Source organism: Pseudophryne corroboree, chromosome 1 (genome assembly GCF_028390025.1).
Source record: "Pseudophryne corroboree isolate aPseCor3 chromosome 1, aPseCor3.hap2, whole genome shotgun sequence".
Taxonomy (NCBI): Eukaryota; Metazoa; Chordata; class Amphibia; order Anura; family Myobatrachidae; genus Pseudophryne; species Pseudophryne corroboree.
The window spans coordinates 155,882,983-155,908,303 of record NC_086444.1 but is presented as its reverse complement, the minus strand read 5'-3'; the positions used below and the strand labels follow the sequence as shown (position 1 = coordinate 155,908,303).

Sequence of the window (25,321 nt, the reverse complement as noted above, 5' to 3'; positions counted from 1 at the left end):
GACAAGACAGAACCAATGGCACACCACCCCAGTTTCCGAGGAAGAGCAAAACCGTTCCAGGTGCAGAAAGACCATAAACAATATTATATACAAAAAACCCAGAAAAATAAAAATGAAAAAACACCACATAATAGCGGACATGTGGAGAATACTGAAAGCAATTAAATTCAGTACTGCCAATCATAGCAGAGGATTAGTCATAATTGATAGTAACCCTGTATGGTTACCACTGGCAATCCAATACTCAAGGTTTTGCTAATAAAAGTAAAGGAAGTAAATTTTAAGTTCCACATGTACCACTAATTAAATAATCACAAATACTATACATCCGATAGTCAAGATCACAATAAAAAAATCACAAAATAACATAATTTCAATCAGGTGATGGATCTCAACGCAATTCTATCAATAGGTCAAGGTTCACTTGTAAATGGTATTTATATAAAAGAAAAAACACTTAAAGTGACAAAAAAGGTGTGAACGAATATTCCTCATTAAGTCCAAGCGGGGTTAATGAATCAAGGCGGCAAATCCAGCAACGTTTTCTTTGCAGTAGCAATTTATGACGATTACCACCTCTTTTAAGTGGTGGCACATAGTCAATGGGCATAAATTGTAGATCTTTAATACTGTGTCCATGTTGAACAAAGTGTTTCGCAATTGGTGGTGTTGAACTTACAATTTTAATGAATGCTTTTTTGATGGATGAGCGATGCAGGGCTATACGTTCTTTAAGCATCCTAATCGTTTTTCCCACGTATACCTTATTACATGGACATAAGATCAAATAAATCACATATCGGGTTTCACATGTCATACGATGCTGCAAATTAAACAAATTGCCCTTAATAGGGTGAGAAAAATAGCTGCCTGTGCGCATGTGCTTGCAATTAACACAGGAGCCACATTTATGTGCTCCCAGCCTAAGTTGTAGCCAGCTACTTCCTTGTTGCGATACTGGAACAATGGCCCTCATTCCGAGTTGATCGCTCGCTAGCTGCTTTTAGCAGCAGTGTAAACGCTAGGCCGCCGCCCTCTGGGAGTGTATCTTAGCTTAGCAGAAGTGCGACCGAAAGGATCGCAGAACGGCGTCTAAATTTTATCAAGCAGTTTCTGAGTAGCTGCAGACCTCCTATCTTGCGATCACTTCAGACTATTTAGTTCCTGTTTTGACATTACGAACACGCCCTGCGTTCGGCCAGCCACTCCCCCGATTCCCCAGGCACGCCTGCGTTTTTGTCCGACATGCCTGCATTTTTTCACTCACTCCCCGAAAACGGTCAGTTACCTCCCAGAAACACCCACTTCCTGTCAATCACTCTGCGGCCAGCAGTGTGACTGAAAAGCGTCGCTAGACCTTGTGTGAAACTGCGTAGTCTTGTGTGAAAGTACGTCACGCGTGCGCACTGCGCACCATATGCATGCACAGAAATGCCGCTATTTTACCTAATCGCCGCGCTGCGATCGAAAGCAGCTAGTGAACAACTCGGAATGACCACCAATGTCCGAATAAGTGATTTGATCCTTAAGGTTCGAGCTGCGTTTATAGCAAACAAGGTAAGTTGCCTCAGAATTCCCCCATGGTTGGATCTGACTGCAGAATATGCCAGTACTTGGAGATCGCACGTCTCGTCACACCAGAATCAATGGAATAGGTTCTGGAGAAGATTAGCCATTCAAGTTTGTTGTCCTTAGCTTTGGGTCTCAACAACTCTTCCCGGACAATTTTTAAGCATTTAGAAACGGCTTCTTGAACCTCTAGTCATATCCATTATCAATAAATTTTTGCCCATTTCACCGTCTAAAGTTATCCTTGCTACCTATACAAGCTGGGAAAAGGGTAAGCCCTTTTTCAATGGTTGGGGATGGAAACTGGATGCCATCAATAACGTATTTTTGTCAGTAGGTTTTCTGAACACCTCCGTGACAAAAGACCCATTCTGCAACTTAATAATAACATCCAAAAAGTTGATAGTGGCAAAATCATAAGTACAAGTGAACCTTATCGCACCTTGTAAGAGATTCAGTTACTCAATAAATTGTAGAAGTTCGTATTCACCCCCAGTCCACAGCATGAACAGGTCATCTATAAAGCGAACATAAACTGTAACAAATGGTAAAAAAGTTGGATCTGCCATGATGAGTTTTTTTTGTTCTGGAACATAGAGATTTGCATACGATGGGGCCACATTGGACCCCATCGTGGTTCCCTCTAACTGTAAGTAAAAAGAGTTCTCAAATAAAAAATAGTTGTTGTGTAAAATGAAATCCAACAAAAGTATCAAAAATTCGCTTGGTGGACCCTCATACTGTGGACTGGAGGTGATCGCTTCTCTCGTACCTTCAATGCCTTCAACATGATTAATACAAGTATGTAAACTGGGGACATCAAAGGTCACCAGTATATATTTGTCAGGAAGTGGACCAATCAGATTTAGTTTACTCAAAATGTCAGACATGTCTTTAATGAAGTATGGCGTAGATTGTACAACCGGTTGTAGATAAAAATCTACAAATTGTGATAGTGTCTGACACAAAGTCCCTCTGGAAGATATGATCGGTCTCCCAGGGAGCTTGGTCAGACATTTATGCACTTTCGGTAAAACATAAATCAGTGAAATTCTAGGGAATTCTTGAGTGAGAAAATGGGCTGTTTGTTCATCTATCCAATTGTTGGAGAACCCTAGTATGATTGAGTCTGCCTCACGTTTGAAATTATCGGTAGGATCAAACCGAAGTTGTTTGTAATATTGACCATCGGCTAGTTGTCTATTTATTTAGTTGACATAGTCAATCCGATTAAGTATTACCACACCCCCACCTTTGTTGGCAGGGCGTGTGATAATACTTGTATTGTCCCTCAAGGTCTTAATTGCTAGCCTCTCAGGTCTAGTTAAATTAGTTTTTAATTTTAGTACTCTGAAAGCAGGGTAAGGCATACTTTTTGACCAAGTGCATAAATACTTCAATAGCCGCGTTGGAGGAGGGTGGGTCAAAATTGCTAGGGGCTTTAAATCGACTTTGTTTACAAGTAACACTACCCTTTTTAGAAAATAAGTATTTTTGTATGAGCTGACGAAAAAATCTATATAACTCCTCAGTCAAATTCATTCTGCTTGTAGGTTTGCACAAAAGAAGCAAAAGGGACCAAAGATATAAGAAACCCTGGGGGGGGGGGGACCAAGCACGCACGCACGCACAAAAAACACAGGAGGGAGGAATTACAAGGGGGGTCGGAAATAACAATTTTCAATCTTTCAGAGTATAACCCTGCTGTAGCAGAAATGTCCGTGTTATCAAAGGGACTTTCTTCCGTGCAAACCTACAAATCCTACCATCTGTGAATATTGCACAATGCAAATGCTTTTACATTGCTATTTTTCATAAATGGGATATCACAGTATTCCAACACCCCCACCCCCCTCAGCAGCTGCAGTGCCCACCCCACAGTATCCCCCCAATATCCTTCCCCCTTAGCACCTGCAACACTTCTTCAGCACCTTCAAAGCCCACCCCACACTTTTCCACCACATCACCCCCCTTCCCCCGCCCCTCAGCACCTCCCCACAACACCCCAGGCTCAGCACCTGCAATGCCCACTCCACAGTATTCCACCACTATCTTCTCACCTCACCAGCACCTGGAACGCCCACTACACAGTGTTTCTCCACAGCCTACAGCGCTCCCCACCACCGCCACCTTCAATATCCATCCCACAAATTTCCCTTCCCCCAGCACCTTTAATATTCATTCCAGAGCACTTCTCATTCTTGCCGGCACTTCTTGCATGGCTTTTTCTTCCCAGCAGTTGCATGCAGCTACGTGACTGCATGCGTGAGCATATCCTGTCCCCCAGCACAGCCAGCCACTTAATGAATGTGGGGAATCTGCAAGCTGCTGAACGTGCAACTCGCACTGTAGAAGACGTCTCCCATATAGGGGGTTATTCATAGTTGGTAGCAGTCTTTGCTTAAATAGCAAAAACTGCTACTGATAAAATCACATACTGGGGGCCACCCAGTATGTGTAGCGCCGCTAGCATTGCGATCGCAATTCATTTGCGTATACAAGCACACCGGCGCCATGCTTCCTGACGTAGGAAATGTAGGTGACGTCATTGTGATGCCCTGAAAACGGGCATGACATGCCTACGTTTCCTGCTCCAGGTGTTGATCTTTGTGTCAATCTCTGAATAGCCCCATAGTGCGAGAGCTAGGGGACAGAGAATGGAGCTGTGAGCACTGTCAGTGATGTGTAACATGCATCGCAGCCAGCGGCCACCTGGCAATAGGGATTTAATTGCAGCGCCAACGGGGGGAAGGGACAGGACACCTAGTCCAGTTAACAGTTCTATGGTGGGTACTGCCCTGACAGGCGGTACACCATTCAGACAGGACTGTAACGGCGTCCAGGATAAATGCCCTGCTCGCCCCGCCCAGACGAGGAGACCTTATGTTGTTGTTGTTATTGTTGTTATTATTATTGTTGTTATAATAATAATAATACTGACTAAGGGGGGTATCCTATTAGCAGCGATATCGCAGTTTTGCAATAGTTTATTGGCAAAAAGTCTCCATAGGGTTTATCGCGGATTTCTCATTACCAGCTTTGAGCTAGTGATACAGATGGAGCCACGCTCATGTAGGCTTCATCAATTGTTCTCAGCTGCAATACAATAAGAGAGAACAATACAGCAGGGGATTAAGTCTGACTGCCCTGGCTCACTTAATCCTATTAAGGGCAAAGATGAGGAAGTCTCCATCTGTATGTAGCGCTAAAACTGTCAGAACCCCTGGGACACCCCCTTCTCCCCCGCAATGACTTATTAGGCCAGTAGATCCCAAACTTTCTGGAATTACGGCGCCCTAGAGTATCAGCATTTTTTTTCAAGGCACCCCAATTAAGTAAATTGTGAGTACCTGTCATCCTTAGGGTCAGTTATGTGGTGGTGTACAGTGGTGCTTCTGATTGTCCACATGATTTATGAATGGCAGCCAATAGCACTGGTTTTGCTTGTCACTCTGACCATAAATAATTTGATATGGTCCTGGATCAGAAACCCAGAGGCACCCCTGCAAGAGCCTAGTGGCACCCCAGGGTGCCTAGGCACACAGTTTGGGAACCACTGAATTAGGCACTGAAATATTTGAGTTATTTTCAATTATCCAATAATGACATTTCATTGGGGGGGGGCAAAAAATGCTTGTGGAAATTGGGGTACAAGGTATGGGACAGGCATATTGGGGTGCTTTAGGAGTGGGACAAGTGTTTTCAGACTTGCTGGTTGGAGTAATCGGTCCATTTCCCCCTTTTTTTTTTCAGATAAAAAAAAATACAAAATGCATATAACAGCCATTTGACCCAATTTAATAACACCAATTAGTTATATTATGGCCACTAATAGACTTCTATAATGTTTTCCTATATTAGTTTGCCATTTTTGGGGGTACAGGCACATGTCCCCAATTTTCCCTATGCTTTTGCCGGCTAGAATTATCGCACAATTGCAGTTTTCTCTGATTTGGATAGGTGCGATAAACAGGAGCGTGCAGGCTGCGATTACCCAATTGTTTGGTAGATAGGTGCGATAACATTAGCCCGTGGGTCATCAGCGACATCGACCCTATATACGGGAAAAATGGAAGACATCTCTAGCATGGCTGCCGTCACTCCATTGCTGCTGGCATCGGCAAGTGTGTATGCATTGCTGCTGATGTTGCTGGGTACACATATTGGGGGTAATTCCAAGTTGATCGCAGCAGGAAATTTTTTAGCAGTTGGGCAAAACCATGTGCACTGCAGGGTGGGCAGATATAACATGTGCAGAGAGAGTTAGATTTGGGTGGGGTGTGTTCAAACTGAAATCTAAATTGCAGTGTAAAAATAAAGCAGCCAGTATTTACCCTGCACAGAAACAAAATAACCCACCCAAATCTAACTCTCTGCACGTGTTATATCTGCCTCCCCTGCACTGCACATGGTTTTGCCCAATTGCTAACAAACTTGCTGCTGCGATCAACTCAGAATTACCCCCATTGTGTAGTGTGTACCCAGCTTAAGGGGTTGATGCAGAGTGAGTAGGCCAGTTTGGGTAGCGTACCTGGTATAAACTTGCGCTGCTGGTGCCCACAATTCAAACGCCCGCAGAGTCTGCTGAGAAGAGCTGCACTCATCGTGAACACTTCACACCTTACAGCTGGGTGTAGAATGTTCTCTTGTGATCAAAGGAAAATGTGTCCCATGTAGACAAACAAGTCCGCATACAGGAGAGGTGTATCTTTTGTACCTGCTGCAGGGCAGGTAGAAGAACGTGATAATAATGATGACTTGTAGTAAACTACTGTAGGCACACATGACGCAATTCAGGGTTTATATGTCTCCAGATGAACACAGTTCTGCATATGTATGTAATTACTCTAATTTCCCTGCACAGTTTTCTTTTGAGTCATTTATGCCCTCTTTGCTACCAGCTCTACATTAGACCCTAATTAATATATATGATATATAAATATCATTAATTTAAGAATAAAGAATAGACATACAGTATATCAACATAAAATCCCAGGGATTGTAGAAAAGGTAACATTACTTGTGGCTACTGTAAAACTTGATCTATATTTTACTTGTAGGACTAAAAAGTTGATTGTAGATGTGATCCGCACACAGCCCGGAGAAAGACTGCTAGAGATTTTGGAAACTGCTGCTTCTTCTCCACAGGTAAGATCATGTGTCACTGTACCTCGGACTGTTCTGTGTCACTGCACCTCGGGCTATTCAGTATCACTGCGCTTCGGGCTGTTCTGTGTCACTGCGCTTCGGGCTGTTCTGTGTCACTGCGCTTCGGGCTGTTCTGTGTCACTGCGCTTCGGGCTGTTCTGTGTTACTGCGCTTCGGGCTGTTCTGTGTCACTGCGCTTCGGGCTGTTCTGTGTCACTGCGCTTCGGGCTGTTCTGTGTCACTGCGCTTCGGGCTGTTCTGTGTCACTGCGCTTCGGGCTGTTCTGTGTCACTGCGCCTCGGGCTGTTCTGTGTCACTGCGCCTCGGGCTGTTCTGTGTCACCGCGCCTCGGGCTGTTCTGTGTCACCGCGCCTCGGGCTGTTCTGTGTCACCGCGCCTCGTGCTGTTCTGTGTCACCGCGCCTCGTGCTGTTCTGTGTCACCGCGCCTCGGGCTGTTCTGTGTCACCGCGCCTCGGGCTGTTCTGTGTCACCGCGCCTCGGGCTGTTCTGAATGTTACTTCTTAGTGATGCATTGCAATAAGTAATAGGTGTAAATGCACTGTGTATAAATGGAGCATAACCTAGCGTGATGACCTATTGGGCATAAGGAATAGTAAATGTCCCTTCAGAAATGTAGACTCTGTTTATATCTCTGTCTCCTCTAAGGCTGAATGCACATAACAGCTGAGCCCCATTACTGGCATACATGAATAATTCCTGGAAACTTTGTGTGGGATGTGAACAATTAAACATCATTATTTTTGCTAAGGCGGATTTTTAGATCAATGCACTTAGAGACCCTCTGGCTCTCTGCTACATGTCACTTTGCGTTGATTGTGTAATGGGCACAATATTTGACATAATCTGTTTTCAGGAAAATGAACACCTAAAGGTCATTGAGAAGCGAGCAGCTCTGGACGCCAAGACTCCAGATAGAATGAAGAGGAGCCAGTCTGTGCTGGAAGATGGTCAGCTCCCCTTGGAGCAAAAGAAGAGGAAAATACTTAGAAATCTCCGGACTTTAGAACAAGCCGGACTAGTGACAGAGGGGACAAAGTACCAAGAGATCATTAATGAGATTGCGAAGGTTCTACATTTTGAATATTTTTATACCTGTACATCTCTCTCAGACTGCATGTTATTCCCTCTATCATTCCTCGTTATATAGAATTGTGCATGTTTATAAGCCGTCTCTCTCCTTACTTCATACCTTCCAACTTTTGTGTGCCTGAAAACGGGACCCTGCGTGTGGCCCAAAAGGGGGTGGGGTCTTTGAGAAAGAGGTGGCGCCCCGATGCACCTCCATTCACATCACTGTGAGGGCATGCCCAGCACTATCCAAGATGCTGGGCTGTCCCCAGGCTCCCCCCTACATGAATAGATGCAGCATCTATCACTGGCTATGTAGAGCAGCAGTGTGTGCTCATACCTACCGTGGAACACTGTGACTCATGGCTGGGACAGTGGGATAGTTGGAAGGTATGTTACTTTGTATGTTCCTTATCTACCCACAATGCACTGTGGGGCAGATGTATTAAGCCTGGAGAAGTGATAAAGCAGTGATAAGTGGAAGGTGATAACGCACCAGCTAATCAGCTCCTAACTGTCATTTTTCAAACCCGTAGTGATTGGCTGGTACGTTATCACCTTCCACTTATCACTGCCTTATCCCTTTTCCAGGCTTAATACATCTGCCCCATTGTTCTTTATCACCTCTCAAACACATGCCTAATACAGATGTGTCTTCATACACCTTGCCTCGAGCCGCCACGTGTGGTGTAACGCTGCTAGCCACAGGCATCTTTTTTGCCTGCAATGCTTCTGTTTCAGTGTGATGCGGCTACGATGCACCAGGAGATTGCTCTGGTTAATTTGATTTGCAACACTTGTATATCTGTGTGTGACTGAGTCTGTATACAAAGCACATCAGGACTTGCTGCATTGTAGCACTTCATATACATACGCAGACTCAGTCACACACAGATGTACAAGTGTCACATAATCAAATTAATTAGCACATTCCCCTGGTGCATCATAGACACATCATACTGCGACTAAGATGCATTTCTGGGTGAAAAAGACACCAGGCACTACTAGATTCAAGCCAAACTGGCATGTTGAGATGGACTGTTTTGACAACTGTAGCAGTAGGGTATGAGGACACATCTGTATAAACAACGGTGCTGCAGACTCTGGTTACACATAAATATATGCACTGGATAATACTGGGATCCACCCATTAGCCCAGTATTATGAGACAGTCTGGTGATCCAAAGAGATTGCCAGAAATAGTTGCACTCACTTCCTAACCACTGCACACTGCGCTCAACATGAAGGGGTTGCAGTGAGGAGCAGTGACATCATGGTGACACTCACCACCAGGAAAGGACTTTTTCTGAGCACTACTGTATTTACGTGAATGTAAACTGGATCTTATAAGGCAGCTCTATATTATTATTCTATTAGAGCCACCTCACACTAGATATATTAGTGCTGTCTAAAGGAAGGATTCCTATACCTGTACTCCAAATAGTAGCCTCCGCCCTCTAGTAGTTCTTCATTCCTTAAGGCTCGAATTCACGGGCAGATCTAGGGAGAGATGTGTGCTGAGCGAATCGCTCAGCACACAGCTCTCCCCGCTCTGCACAGCGCGATGTGTGCTGAGCGTGCGGGGGGGTGCTCATTTCAGCCAGCGGGTGAAATGAGCGACCTGCTTTATTGAGCCTGCATGCAGGCCAATCTAGCAGCAGCGATAGCCCCGCGCATCGCTATCGCTGTAGGGGGTACACACGGAGCGATCATGCTTAAAATCTAAGCAATCTTGTCAGATTGCTTAGATTATTGCTCCGTGAGTACCCCCCTTAAAGCATAAGCACAATTTGGGTGGGAAGTCGTTAATATGTCATTGGGAGGATGACGTCTGCTTAATGCTGACAAAGTGTTATAATGTTCGTTAAAGCATACCTGTGTCACATTATAACTCTAAACATGCTGCTTTATGATCCTGTTTACAGTTCTAATGTCAACACAGTTAAAATGCTTTAACATTACAGCCGTGTCGGCATATTGACGGTTGACAAAATCTATGTATTCAATTTGGACACATTTATGTTCAGATCATTAAAACCATACTCTGAATCACTGTATGTGTATTTGTACACGTCTGGCTAACATTAGAAAAGACACACTATTTTTGTAGCACATGTAGTCTAAGGTTACAGCCTAATATAACACATGGCTGCTTATTCTATATCTTCACAGGATATCCGAAACCAAAGACGCCATCGGCAGCGGAGAAAGGCTGAACTTGTAAAATTACAGCAAACACTCAATGCCCTAAACTCCAAGACCGCATTCTTTGAGGACCAGATTACCTATTATAACACGTATATCAAGACCTGTCTGGACAACTTGACCAGGAAGTATGTTCTAACTGCCTATGTGTAGCAAACACATGATGCACAGATAGTAGTTGCTCAAATGAATTTATTGTTCCACCACAGGTGCATGTAAGGAAGGGGTTAATCTAGACTAGGAAAAACAAACAAATTAATTCCCCCAGCATATGGCAATGAACCAGCAAAAGATACTTGCATCCTTCATGACATTATTAATGCAGAGATCTCAGTTACATACGTTTGCAAACCTATGGTAACCCACCAGTCACGGCAAGGCGTCTCTGCTCTGGTGCTCCTACACTACATAGTAACATAGTAGCTAAGGTTGAAAAAAGACAAATGTCCATCAAGTTCAACCTATTTGTGGTCTCCTATGCAGTCTTATTATAGGACTAGTTATTTTTATGTTAGGACTAGTTAAATTAACTATAATGTGTGCCTACGCACCATAACCCTGAATATCTTTATCCAATAGGAATTTATCTAACCCATTCCTAAAGGTGTTGACTGAGTCCGCAGTTACTACTCTCTCAATCAAGGAATTCCAAACACGTATTGTCCTTACTGTGAAAAAACCTTTTCGCCTCAATGTGCGGAAACTCCTCTCCTCTAACCTAAGCTCCAGGATATCCTTTTTGTAATATGGTGCCCAAAATTGCACACAGTATTCAAGATGTGGTCTCACTAGTGATTTATGTAATGGGAGTACAATACTCTCGTCCCTTGCATCAATTCCCCGTTTTATGCATGCTAATATCTTATTAGCCTTCTTTGCTGCACTCCTACTTTGGGTACTGCGGCTTAATTTGTTATCTATGTGAACCCCGAAGTCTTTTTCCAGTACAGAATCCCCTAATATTACCCCATTTAGTATGTAGTTGTAATTTTTGGTCTTGCCCCCACAGTGCATTACCTTACACTTGTCTGTGTTGAATCTCATTCTCCACTTTGCTGCCCATGTTTCCAGTTTAGTGAAGTCGTTCTGAAGAAACTCAGCATCCCCCTCCGTATTTATAACCTTACACAATTTGGTATCGTCTGCGAAAATTGACACCATGCTCTCTAGACCTACTGTTAGGTCGTTGATGAAAATGTTTAACAAAAATGGTCCAAGTACAGACCTTGTGGCACACCACTTAGTACTTTAGTCCAATTTGAAAATGATCCATTGACCACAATGCGCTGCTCCCTATTATCTAACCAATTACTGACCCAAGTGCATATTGTGCTTCCTAGCCCTATTTCTTGTAGCTTATAGATAAGACGCATGTGTGGTACAGTGTTGAAAGCTTTGGCAAAGTCTAAAAAGATTATATCCACCTCCTTACCCTGATCCTAGTTCGCACTTACTGTTTCATAAAAGCCAAGTAAGTTGGTCTGACATGATCTGTCCTTCACAAATCCATGTTGGTTCCTTTTAGTGACCTTATTTGCTTCATAGAACTTTTGAATACTGTCCCTTAGAATACCTTCCAATACTTTCCCCACAATAGATGTAAGACTAACTGGTTTATAATTACCTGGTTCAGCTTTGCTCCCCTTTTTAAATATCGGCCGTACCTCCGCTATACGCCAGTCCTTGGGAACCATACCCAATTTAACCGAATCCATGAAGATCAAAAATAGAGGTCTTGCTAGTTCAGCGTGCAGCTCCATAAGAACCCTCGGATGAATTCCATCGGGACTAGGTGACTTATTAATCTTTAACTTTTTTAATCGGTAACAGACTACCTCCTCACACAAATAAGCATTTAGCAGTGGGACATTATCTTTGTTGAGATTTTGTGTTAGACCCAGCATTTGGTCCTCTCTGGTAAATACTGTTGAAAATAACTTGTTTAGTTTGTTTGCTATGTCATTATCACTTTTGATTAAGACTCCCCTCTTGTCCTTTAAAGGGCCAATACTCTCCTCCTTTAGTCTCTTACTGTTGATGTACTTAAAAAAAAAAAAAAAAAAAAATTGGGATTCGCTTTGCTTTCCTTTGCTACTAGTCTTTCAATTTCTACTTTAGCCGCTCTTATTCCTTTTTTGCATATTTTGTTACAGTCCTTATAGTGTTGAAATGACTCCTCATCCCCCTCAGATTTGTATTTTTTAAATGCTCGTCTTTTTTTTTGTCCATTAATTCCTTTATATTTTTGTTAAACCACATTGGTTTGGGATTTTTATTCCTTTTTTTGCTGCTGGTGGGAATAAATTTACGAGTATTATTAATTAGCAGGGATTTTAATACATCCCATTTCTCTGTAGTATTTTTTTCCTTGAAACAGAATTTGCCATTCAATGTCTCTTAACGCTTCCTTCATCATGTCAAAGTTGGCTTTGCTAAAGTTTAGAGTCCCAGTTGAGCCAGTATAGGACTGCTTATGAAAACTGATATTGAATGTGACCATATTGTAGTCGCTATTACCTATGGGCTCTCCTACTTCAATATTTGATACCAATTCCCCATTGTTAGTTAATACCAGGTCTAAGATTGCATTGTACCTAGTTGGTTCCTCGATTAATTGAACTAAGTAATTCTCATTTAGCGTGTTTAAAAACATATTGCCCCTAGCAGTATCACATGAATTGATTTTCCAGTTTATCTCGGGATAGTTAAAGTCTCCCATCACTACTATGTCTCCTACTCCTGCTGCTCTTTCAATTTGGTTCAGTAACAATTTCTCGTCAGACACATTAATACCAGGCGGCCTGTAGCATAACCCCAATAAGAACTTCTTTATTTCTTTACCCCCGCATGAAATTTCTACCCATAACGTCTCAATAGTATTTACAGTCCCTTCTTGAATATCTTCCCGTATAACAGGTTTTAGAAATGGCTTTACATAAAGACATATTTAGTCTGTCTCTCCTGTACAGCGTGTAACCCTCTAGATTGACTATCCAATCTTGAGATTCGTCCCACCACGTTTCAGTAATGGCTATAATATCATATTCCCTGCTTGCTGCGAGGATTTCTAGTTCCCCTTTTTACTTGTAAGGCTACTAGCATTTACATACATACAATTGAGATATGTATTTCCCCTTATGGTAGGGACATCGTAATTCTTATGCAGTAAAGATGACCCGTTATCGTTGTTGGATATTGTTATTCTAAAACAGGCCTGGCCAACCTGTGGCTCTCCAGCTGTTGTAAAACTACAAGTCCCATCATGCCTTGCCACAGTTTTGCTATTAGGGAATGCTAAAACTGTGGCAGGGCATGCTGGGATGTGTAGTTTCGCAACATCTGGAGAGCCACAGGTTGGCCAGGCCTGTTCTAAAAAACTTGTTCGTTCCCATATTACTACCCTTGCCGTCTGCTCTATTCCTCCCCCCTACTCCTCCCCCGTTTTGTTCACTAACGCCTGCTATTCTTACTGAATGACCCGTAATTTCTTGCTACACTACATAATTGCATCTACTTTGGGTCATACCTTTATGTAAATCTAAATTGAGAATAAACTGGTCTGGAGGCTACCCAGGGCCCTCCAACTACTGTAGCAAACATACTCTAGCTCGGTATATATCTAGTTTTCATTTGGCTTGTAGACAAACCTTTCTTTCAGTTCATAATGAGGTACAAAAAATGAATACAAAACATCAAGTACAGTTAGGGGGAAGAAATGTAATGGAAGGCAGAGAGTGCATCCGGAAAGTATTCAGAGCGCTTCACTTTTTCCACATTTTGTTATGTTACAGCCTTATTCCAAAATGCAATCAATTCATTTTTTCCCTCACAATTCTACACACAATACCCCATGACAATGTGAAAAAAGTTTTTTTTAGGTTTTTGCAAATTTATTAAAAATAAAAAAACTGTGAGATAACATGTACATAAGTATTCACAGCCTTTGCTATGAAGCTCAAAATTGAGCTCAGGTGCATCCTGTTTTCACCGATCATCCTTGAGATGTTCTTACAGTTTAATTGAAGTCCACCTGTGGTAAATTCAGTTGATTGGATATGATTTGGAAAGGCACACACCTGTCTATATAAGGTCCCACACTTGACAGTGCGTGTCTGAGCACAAACCAAGCATGAAGTCAAAGGAATTGTCTGTAGACCTCCAAGACAGGATTATCTCGAGGCACAAATCTGGGGAAGGGTACAGAAAAACATCTGCTGCTTTGAAGGTCCAAATGAGCATAGTGGCCTCCATCATCCGTAAATGGAAGAAGTTCGGAACCACCAGGGCTCTTCCTAGAGCTGGCCGGCCGTCTAAACAGAGCAATCGGGGGGGGAGGGCCCTAGTCTGGGAGGTGACCCAAGAACCCGATGGTCACTCTGTCAGAGCTACAGCATTCCTCTGTGGAGAGAGGAGAACCTTCCAGAAGGACAACCATCTGTGCAGCAATCCACCAATCAGGCCTGTATGGTAAAATGGCCAGACAGAAGCCACTCCTTAGTAAAAAGCACATGGCAGCCTGCCTGGAGTTTGCCAAAATGTACCTGAAGGACTCTGACCATGAGAAACAAAATTCTATAGTCTGATGAGACAAAGATTGAACTCTTTGGAGTGAATGCCAGTTATCACGTTTGGAGGAAACCAGGCACCGCTCATCACCAGGCCAATACCATCCCTACAGTGAAGCATGGTGGTGGCAGCATCATGTTGTGGGGATGTTTTTCAGCGTCAGGAACTGGGAGACTAGTCAGGATAGAGGGAAAGACACTGTTGACCACTCTCTTCTCATACAAACACTACAATCCCTAGGTCTTAAAGACACAGCCCTTTCTTGGTTCCTATCCTACCTATCTAATCGCTCCTTCATTGTTTGCTTCTCTGAATCTACCTCCTCTTCGCTACCTCTTTCAGCTGGAGTACCGCAAGGCTCAGTCTTGGGTCGTCTGCTTTTCTCTATCTATACCTCATCTCTTGGTAAACTAATCCGCTCTTTTGGATTTCAGTATCATCTGTACGCAGATGATATACTCAAATCTACCTATCCTCCCCTGATTTGTCCATATCTGTACTGGGCCGTGTCACTGAATGCCTTTCTGCCATTTCATCTTGGATGACATCTCGCCACCTCAAACTTAATATTTCAAAAATAGAGTTAATTATATTTCCACCGGCCAATAGTAGGTACCAACCTGATATCTCTATCACTGTTGAAAACTCGACAATCTACCCTACCCCACAAGCTCGCTGCCTAGGTGTCATCCTTGACTCTGATCTGTCCTTTGTTCCCCACATTCAATTTGTCTCAAAATCATGTTACATGCATCTAAAAAACATATCCAAAATACAACCATACCTTACATAAGACACTGCTAAAACTCTAATCCATGCTCTCATTATCTCCTGCATTGCAATATTGCAATATTCTCCTAACTGGTCTTCCTAAAACGAGACTCTCACCACTACAATCCATTCTGAATGCAGCTGCAAGGCTAATCTTCCTCGCTAGACGTTCATCATCTGCAAAAGATCCACTCTGTCAGTCCCTCCATTGGTTACCTGTATTCTACCTTATTCAATATAAAATACTTTTACTCACACACAAGGCCATTAACCAAACTACACCAATGTACATCACTTCGCTTATCTCAAAATATCTCCCAACCCAACCTCTTCGAGCTTCACAAGACCTGCGTCTCTCATCCACACTCATTACTCGCTCCCACTCACGATTGCAGGACTTTCATTGGGCTGCACCCACTCTATGGAATGCCCTACCATGCACAATAAGACTCTCCTTTAGTCTCCAAACCTTCAAGCGTTCCCTGAAACTCACCTCTTCAGGCAAGCATATCAAATTCCAGAACCACACACACAACTTTCATAAACCTTCCTATCAAATTGCATCCACTCTGCAGAGTCCACACATTTCCTCACATGTCTTCTCATTCTTTACTTTCCCTTCCTCTCAACCCCGGTTCATCATTGCTATATGACCATATCATACAGCCCACCAAGAACCTTTGCAATCTAGTGGACAACTATGCAATAGATAGCACCTATCCTTGTGTATCCATGCCTATTTCCCTACAGATTGTCAGCTTGCGAGCAGGGCCTTCCTACCTCTATGACTGTTTGTTATTACCCAGTTTTGTTATATCATTGTTTTGTTATATCATTGTTATTTCCAAATGTAAAGCGGAATTTGCTGCGCTATATAAGAAACAGTTAATAAATAAATAAGATGATAGCAGCAATGTACAGAGACATCTTGGATGAAAACCTGCTCCAGAGCGCTCTTGACCGCAGACTGGGGCGATGGTTTATCTTTCAGCATGACAACGACCCTAAGCACACAGCCAAGTTATCAAAGGAGTGGCTTCAGGACAACTCTGTGAATGTTCTTGAGTGGTCCAGCCAGAGCCCAGAATTGAATCCGATTGAACATCTCTAGAGAGATGTGAAAATGGCTGTGCACCGACACGTCCCATCCAACCTTGAGAGATGCTGCAAAGAAGAATAGGCAAAACTGGCCAAAGATAGGTGTGCCAAGCTTGTGGCATCATATTCAAAAAGACTTGAGGCTGTAATTGCTGACAAAGGTGCATCAACAAAGTATTGAGCAGAGGCTGTGAATGCTTTTTTTATTTTTTTGTTAAATTTGCAAAAATCTCAAAAAAGCTTTTTTTACATTGTCATTATGGGGTATTGTGTGTAGAATTTTGAGGGAAAAATTAATTTATTCCATTTTGGAATAAGGCTGTAACAAAATGTGGAAAAAGTGAAGCGCTGTGAATACCTTCCAGATGCACTGTATATATAGAAAATGCAGATAGTCCACATAAACCAGCACATAAAAAAAGTGTATATATGTGTATGTATATATATATATATATATATATATATATATATACACACACACACACACACACACACACACACACACACACACACACAGTTGTGCTCATAAGTTTACATACCCTAGCAGAATTTGTGATTTTCTGGCCACTTTTCAGAGAATATGAATGATAACTCACAAACTTTTCTATCACTCTTTCACTCTTCTGGCGACTCGACCATGCAGCCCATTTTTCTTCAAATGCCTCCTTATTGCGCATCTTGAAACAACCACGCCACTTTTTTTCAGAGAGTCCTGTATTTCAGCTGAAGTTATATTTGGATTTTTCTATGTATCCCGAACAATTTTCCTGGCAGTTGTGGCTGAAATTTTTGTTGGTCTACTTGACCGTGATTTGGTTTCCACAGAATCCCTCATTTTCCACTTCTTAATTAGAGTTTGAACACTGCTGATTGCATTCTCAATTGCTTTAATATCTTTTTATATCCCTTTCCTGTTTTATACAGTTCAATTACCTTTTCCCGCAGATCCTTTGACAATTCTTTTGCTTTCCCCATGACTCAGAATCCAGACACGTCAGTGCAGCACTGGATGAAAGATGCAAGGGTCTTTCAGGAGTCCAGAAACTCACTGACCTTTTATACACACACACTGATTACAAGCAAACAGATCACAGGTGAGGATGGTTACCTTTAGTAGCCATTCAAACACGTTTGTGTCAACTTGTGTACATGTTATCAGGCCAAAATCTCCAGGGTATGTAAACTTTTGATCAGGGTCATTTGGGTAGTTTCTGTTGTCATTATGATTTAAAAAGGGTAAACACAGTTGTTTGACAATAAATGGCTTCATACAGAAGAAAAAGGAGAGCAAAGAATGTCTCTTTGTTGGCGCACATTGAATTGTTTCTTACTATACTAATCAAGTATAATACATGACACAGGTAGCGAGCCTTTGGTTTTAAGAAATTCACTTTATTTTGTTATTTCACTCACAGTTAGTATTTGTTGTATTGTATTGTCAAAATTTCGTCTTTTTGGAACAATCTTAATGAACTTATTAAAAGTTAAATTTTAAAATTATTCAATGTGCGCCAACAAAGAGACATTCTTTGCTCTCCTTTTTCTTCTGTATGATATTATTGTCTCAGGGTGCACCCCCAAATATCCAGTAAACACTGATCGTCTTATTGAAGGATATTGATTGGGGCCGTTTTCTGCAAGTTAACGTTGTCAAAGCTGGTGCAGAGCATATCCCATTCTCCCCATCCCTTTTATGCAATAAATGGCTTCACCCAACCACTAACCATGAGTGAAAGAAAAGTTTGTGAGTTATCATTCATATTCTCTGACAAATGGCCAGAAAATCACAAATTCTGCTAGGGTATGTAAACTTATGAGCACAACTGTGTGTGTGTGTGTGTGTATGTATGTATGTATGTATATATATATATATATATATATACATACACAAACAGAAAGTTCAGCGCTCACCATAGCAAGCTCACTTATCCTCACAACATCAATAAATAAATGATGGGGGTTTAGTTAGTGAATTGGCCAATTAACGGAAGCCTGCATACCGCTCGCCAAGGTACCCCACCTTCTTGCAGGTCCTACACTATCACAAAGTCTCAAAAATTAAAACCTGGCAACTGTATCACACATAATATACTGCACACATGCCCACTAGGTTTAATGTGTATCTGCCAAACATCGAATGGCTTTTAAAAGGTACACTAGTCACCTGACACTGGCTAAATTACTAAGGAGCAGCTGACACAGGTTTAGAACAATTGAGATTACACAGGGGTGCATGAAAAGGCCTGTGACCACAGTTAATAAGAGTTAACCAAAGATTAACCCCGTAATATACAAACAAATCTAGAAAACCACAGCACTCGCCACCCCAGAAGCGGGGTGCAATATCTGCACTCACCACTCATAGGGTGGGGTGCATGCAGCCCATGGCCCCCCTTACTCATGGCACTCCCCCGTAAGCTGTGACTGCACCCCCATTGTGCGTGTCTGCAGTGAGCACAATAAATGGGTTGCCTGGGCTGCTTCATGTCCCCAGTTCATCCCTGTGTGTGGGCGTGTACACCCCCACACCATCAGCCCCAATGTCTTCCTAAATACATAGAAGTATAAAAATTGCACTCCTTTAGCGTCACCTCAAGAAGTTTTACTCTGTTTACCTATTGCTAGTGTGTAAAGGCCCGGTGCATATTAAACGTGTGTGTTCCTTTTTGAGTCCCATATGCTAAATGGACTCTTACTGATCTTCTGTATCATTGTTGTATTGTCCACAGGAATTCAAGGCGTTCTATTAAAATGGATGGGAAAGGGGAAGAGAAAAGCAGCAAGAAAATTAAACGGTCAGCCCTGAAATACACGGCAGCGAGACTACACGAGAAGGGCGTTATACTGGAGATCGAGGGGCTGCAGACCAATCAGTGAGCACTAGTTGTAAACATTGTGGAAATACATGTGATCGCTGTACAGAGTTAAGACGATTATTAGATCTCCTGTCATTTTGTAAGTTGAGACCTTGCAGTATAAGAGGCTAGCAGTAGCTGCTGCAATATAGGAGGCTAGCCGTAGCTGCTGCAGTATAAGAGGCTAGCAGTAGCTGCTGCAGTATAAGAGGCTAGCAGTAGCTGCTGCAGTATAAGAGGCCAGCCGTAGCTGCTGCAGTATAGGAGGCTAGCCGTAGCTGCTGCAGTACAAGAGGCTAGCCGTAGCTGCTGCAGCATAGGAGGCCAGCCGTAGCTGCTTCAGTATGAGAGGCCAGCCATAGCTGCTGCTGTATAAGAGGCCAGCCGTAGTTGCTGCAGTATAAGAGGCTAGCCGTAGCTGCTGCAGTATAAGAGGCTAGCCGTAGCTGCTTCAGTATGAGAGGCTAGCCGTAGCTGCTTCAGTATGAGAGGCTAGCCGTAGCTGCTTCAGTATGAGAGGCCAGCCGTAGCTGCTTCAGTATGAGAGGCCAGCCATAGCTGCTGCCTCAGTATGAGAAGCCAGCCATAGCTGCTGCCTCAGTATGAGAAGCCAACCATAGCTGCTGCCTCAGTATGAGAGGCCAGCCATAGCTGCTACCTCAGTATGAGAGGACAGCTATAGCTGCTGCCTCAGTATGAGACTAGTATATTACTGGTATAGTACATCACTGTTTTATGCACCACTCCTCCCATTGTGACCTGTGCACATTTCTTAGACTAATTTAACCCCTCCCTCTCTCCTCCAAGCACCAGAGTCAAATGACTTTCATGGGGTATTACAGCCCCACCCCAGTGCAAGATGTGCCCTTGGAGGCATTACTCCTTCCACTCCACCACAAGCAGAGTGTGTGTCGGGGGGGACTGATGCTCAGTCTCCACCTGCTGCAGCTGATCTCTGTACGTGCAGAGGTAAGAGAAATACTTCTCAGGGGAGAATTAAGTTTCTCTCCTCACAGCATTCTGGGGCTCAAGTCCGGCAGTGAATTCTGCAGTCACGGACTGCTACATCACTACCTGGGGGCCCTGGGAGACAGAGGAAATCCGTTTTGCACATGTGCAGAAATGAATTCCTATTTAAAAGCCAGGGGACACTGCGGGCTGACCAGCTGGCTGCAGTCGCATCCCATGCGACCGTGTGGTTTTAAGTGGTTAAAAGCAGTGACTGGATGATGGACACTGCCCAGTCAGTGCTCTTGCCAGAGGGTGACGTTCCTAATTCTCTAATCTCCAGTCTCCTCTGTGGAGGGCGCATGGGGTGGCAAGTTCCTCATAAATGGGGGTAATGATTACTCCAGTCCATGATCCTCAGATTTCTGCTAGGTGAGGCATAGTGGTGTTACAGTACAATTCTAGGTCTGGGTTGGAGTGTTCATGCCTCTTTCCTCATACCTCTCCTGTAAGCACAGTTAGCACCTGCACTTGGAATTGTCCTCTGGGTTAGTTACACTATAGTCTCTCTTATTTCACTTGTAGTTGGGATTGCAATTACTTGTTACTTTGAGGATTGTGTAGTTTTGCATGGATTTATCTGTAAGATAACAATAGTATTTATTGTACCACACATTCATTCCACTGTCTCCCTTCTTTACCAGGTTTAAAAATGTTCTATTTGACATCACGCCTGGTGACGAAGTTGGCGACTTTGAAGTTAAAGCAAAGTTTCTTGGTGTTGAAATGGAAAAAGTCCAGCTTCACTTTCAGGTAACTGAATCAAACGAGCGGAAATAATCATTTTGATAATTTAGCAAAACTGCAACTGAAGCTGAATAGGTTCCTCAGGGCCAGATGTAGTAAGCCTTGAAAAGTGATAAATTGCACGGTGATAAAGTACCAGCCAATCAACTCCTGTCATTTTTCAAACCCAGCCTGTCACAAAGCAGTTAGGAGCTGATTGGCTGGTACTTTATCACCGTGCAATTTATCACTTTTGAAAGCTTAGTACATCTCTCCCTCAGTCTCTTATTCAGAGATGCTGCAACTGACGATCTTACTACTGAGACCCCTAGTGAGCAGCGCTAATCCGTCTCTCTGCGTCTTTGGTCGCACTATAGAAGTTTGCATTAGCCCTATGGCAGATTACATTTCTGAACATGGCGTCCTGTGTCTGCACTATTACATCTTTAGACACGGTCACTGTTGGCTACATGCCCGAGTCTGCCTATTCACCCATGTTACCTCTCCGGAACGCCAGCTGAAATCCACAGCTCTTGCGTCCAAATTCCCTCTGTGTCTTCCAGCAGTAACCATCGGATATATGCACAGTATCATCAGTAACATCGGACAACTGCGTAAATATTGGCATAGCATGCAGTTAGCGTGTATTTCTGAGTCAGGCCCTTGAGGTTTAGGCAACCAGATGCTTCCCTGATGTTTCTGAACTAAATCCCGAGATTTCTGGGTGTTCTTAACTACATTGACCATTACTTCCATGTGTGGTAATATAGTTCAGCAATTTGAACAATCTAAATGTATTTGATTTGGAGAGCTTAGAATGGTAAATCAGGTTGGCCTTTAAGAAGCCCCAACAGTAAAGTTGTGCTGTTGCTACGGGGGACCGCAGCCGGGAGGCCTGAGTCCTCTATCAGGTTCCCAAGCTGCAGCGTAATACCTGTAAGTAGGAAACTGAAGTGTTTGCTTTGGGGTAGCAGCAGGCACTCCGAGACATGGCAAGGGCAGGACAGAAAATGGAAGCTATGTAGTTTGACCCACGCATTGACTGTAGGAGCAGATGGGATGATTACTGGCCCTATAACCTATATAAACCTACTATTTACCAGCCTGTCAAAATTACGGAACACCATAACATTAATGCCAGCTGTGCGCGCACGAATGGAGCAATACTTGTATTACCCTGTCAGGTCCATCTTGTGGCCGCAGGCCCACAAAACAATTGAATTCCTCCCATAGAGGTGAGGAGCAGCGTTAGCTTTTTATTATTTAGGATGTCTGGAATGCTGACTTCTCTTATAGTATTTTATATATTTATTATCTTATTAAGCCTGAAAGCTTATGTTCAGAACACGGATAGTCTTGTAGTATTACCATTATCCTCTTCAACTGCCTGGTATCATCGTCTGTTTCACACCTAATGTACATTCTTCAACACTTTACTGACTTTTTTGTTTGCTTTTGTCTTTACATTCCAGGACTTGCTGCAAATGCAGTATGACGGGGTCGCTGTCATGAAAATATTTGACAAGGCAAAAGTCAATGTGAATCTTCTTATATTCCTTTTAAACAGGAAATTTTATGGAAAATAAAAAATGTAAAAAATCTGGTGTTTTTTTAATAGGAAAGCTTGCATCTAAATCAATATCAATTATTTTTTGTAACATTTTTAAGTTAATATATTAATTAAAAGTCCAATTGTGAACAAAATAATATTTCAATTAAAAGAAAATGTAGTAAGTGACCAACATTTCTAAGCTGATTCTATTATGGTGCCTTTAACCCCTTCAGTGACAGAGGATTCCAGGCTGCACTGAGCATAGTAGATTTTAAACCTTTTCCACACTGAAATGACGCTCCAGTGAAAATGACACAGCATGCCACAGATCATTGAGTGCTGCACGTCACCGATAATATCATTTTACCACGAGAAACACGAGATGAAATTAAATGCTTTCAGTTTTACTAGATTTTCTAATTTCACTGCACAATTAAAATATAAGGGAAATAAACCTGTTATATATTTTTATTATCGAGATTCATCCGAAAAAAATGAAAAAGAAAAAAAAAAATGTAAATGTGTTTGAGTATAATAAGTGCTTATTGTCTATAGTGTTAATCTACACACAGCAGGCCTGATTCAAGATTTTCAATCTAGCTTAACAAAATCTGATTATTTTTATTATTATTATTATTATTATTATTAATAGTCATTGCCGATGTCAGGTGAACCAACATTTGTCCGTTGCAAAGATAGAATGTTTTGGAATACTGTAATATTGTTTTATTTAGTAACTCATAATTTATAAATGGCAAGAGAACATTTGCTGTAATGAAACTTTGCATGAACCTGACTGCCGCGTTAATGCACTACTGCCGGTTTGGCCCATGTATTCTATTCTCTGTCAGTCTGTACTGAATGGCAACGAGGTACTTGGGTAATGGTAGCTGTTTTAGTGTCAGAGGTTTAGCTGTCCCAGTGCTTATGTGTTATGGGGGATACGCAATGCATTATGGTACATTGTGTCCTCTTCAGGCACTGAATGGGTTACACAACTTTTTTGTTTGTGCCTTTTTATGTCAATTGCGCCGTCTTTGTAATTCTCTTTATTTTTTAATGCAATAAAATTCATTGTTTCATTAAAACTCCTTGGGTAAAGTTTTTTTTCTTCTCAGAAATAAAAAAAAAAATGGTGAGCAAACGTACCTCACCCAAAAATTATCTGTACACCGGATTCTGTTTCTATTGTATTCTGGAACCTGTAGCAGACTACAAGACTGGACAGAGCATGCTATGTGTATAGTTATTCTGTTACATAGAATTTGAAACAAAGAAACATAGAATTTGATGGCAGATAAGAACCACTTGGCCCATCTAGTCTGCCCCTTTTTTATCCTTTAGGTAATGTCAACCCTTTTTGAACCTTAATTCTTTGTAAGGATATTCATATGCCTATCCCAAGCATGTTTAAATTGCTCTACAGTCTTAGCCTCTACCACCTCTGATGGGAGGCTTTTCCACTTGTCCACTACCCTTTACTTTGAAGTAAGTTTTCCTTAAATTTCCCCTGAACCTGCCTCCCTCCAGTTTCAGTGTATGTCCTTGAGTTCTAATACTCCTCTTCCTTTGAAGAATGTTTCCCTCCTGAACTTTTGTTAAAACCCTTGGTATATTTGAAAGTTTCTATCATGTCCCCCCTTTCCCTTCTCTCCTCCAAACTATACATGTTAAGATCTTTTAGCCTTTCCGGGTAAGTTTTGTAATGTAGGCCATGCACCATTTTAGTTACCCTTCTTTGTACACTCTCTAATGTATTTATATCCTTCTGGAGATATGGTCTCCAGAACTGGACACAGTATTCAAGATGCGGCCGTACTAATGACCTATACAGTGGCATTATCACTTCTTTTTTCCTGCTACTGATTCCTCTCCCTATGCAACCAAGCATCTGACTTGCCTTTCTCATTGCTTTGTTGCATTGCCTTCCTGTCTTTAAGTCACTTGAAATAATGACTCCTAAATCCCTTTCCTCCTCAGTAGTTTCCATTATAGTACCCTTGATACTATATTTAGCCTTTGGGTTTTTGAGACCCAAGTGCATGATTTTGCATTTTTTAGCATTAAACTGTAGTTGCCACGTTCTTGACCATTTCTCAAGCCTAGGTCATCAATTATTTGTTTTACCCCTCCCGGTGTGTCTACCCTGTTGCAACTCTTTGTGTCATCTGCAAAAAGGCATACTTTCCCTTTAATACCATTTGCAATGTCACCAACAAAGATATTAAAGAGAACTGGTCCGAGTACAGATCCCTGGGGTACTCCACTGGTAACATTTCCTTCCAAAGATTGCACTCCATTTACTACAACTGTCTGTCTCCTATCCTGCTACCAGGTTCTTATCCATTAACCTGTTTTGTAATCCACCCCCACGCTTTCAAGTTTATTTAGCAGTCTGCGATGTGGGACAGTGTCAAATGCCTTACTAAAGTCTAGATATGCTACATCTACAGTTCCCCCTTGATAGAGTCCGTTATCTACCTTTTAACATTAGCTATATACTAATACCGTGTAGCCGTAATGGCCGCTAAACCACGTGCACGTGCTACGCCCTCCGTATGCTATTTGCGTATAAAGGCCTCGCACGTGGTACGCAAATTACGTACACGCTACGCTGGGTGTATGGAATACACACAGCGAGCGTACACACAGACAGTACTTTTATAAACTTTAAACACAGAGCCTGATTATACTGTAAGTCTTAGTATTGAGATACTGCAATGATATACCACT

The 25,321-nt window shown here is 42.3% G+C and overlaps 1 protein-coding gene across 3 annotated transcripts in view; it reads left to right on the top strand.

Moving 5' to 3' along the window:
- Positions 1-23,676, top strand: part of IQGAP2 (IQ motif containing GTPase activating protein 2) — a 563,967-nt gene extending 540,291 nt beyond the window's left edge. For all 3 annotated transcript variants that reach the window (XM_063963716.1, XM_063963722.1, XM_063963718.1), the window contains 6 exons: positions 6,630-6,717; positions 7,593-7,805; positions 9,980-10,140; positions 19,177-19,320; positions 20,955-21,063; positions 22,509-23,676. In XM_063963716.1, the coding sequence (XP_063819786.1) occupies positions 6,630-6,717; positions 7,593-7,805; positions 9,980-10,140; positions 19,177-19,320; positions 20,955-21,063; positions 22,509-22,622 (829 nt within the window). In that variant the 3' untranslated portion in view covers positions 22,623-23,676. The remainder of the gene's footprint in view (positions 1-6,629; positions 6,718-7,592; positions 7,806-9,979; positions 10,141-19,176; positions 19,321-20,954; positions 21,064-22,508) is intronic.
- Positions 23,677-25,321: the final 1,645 nt, after the last annotated feature.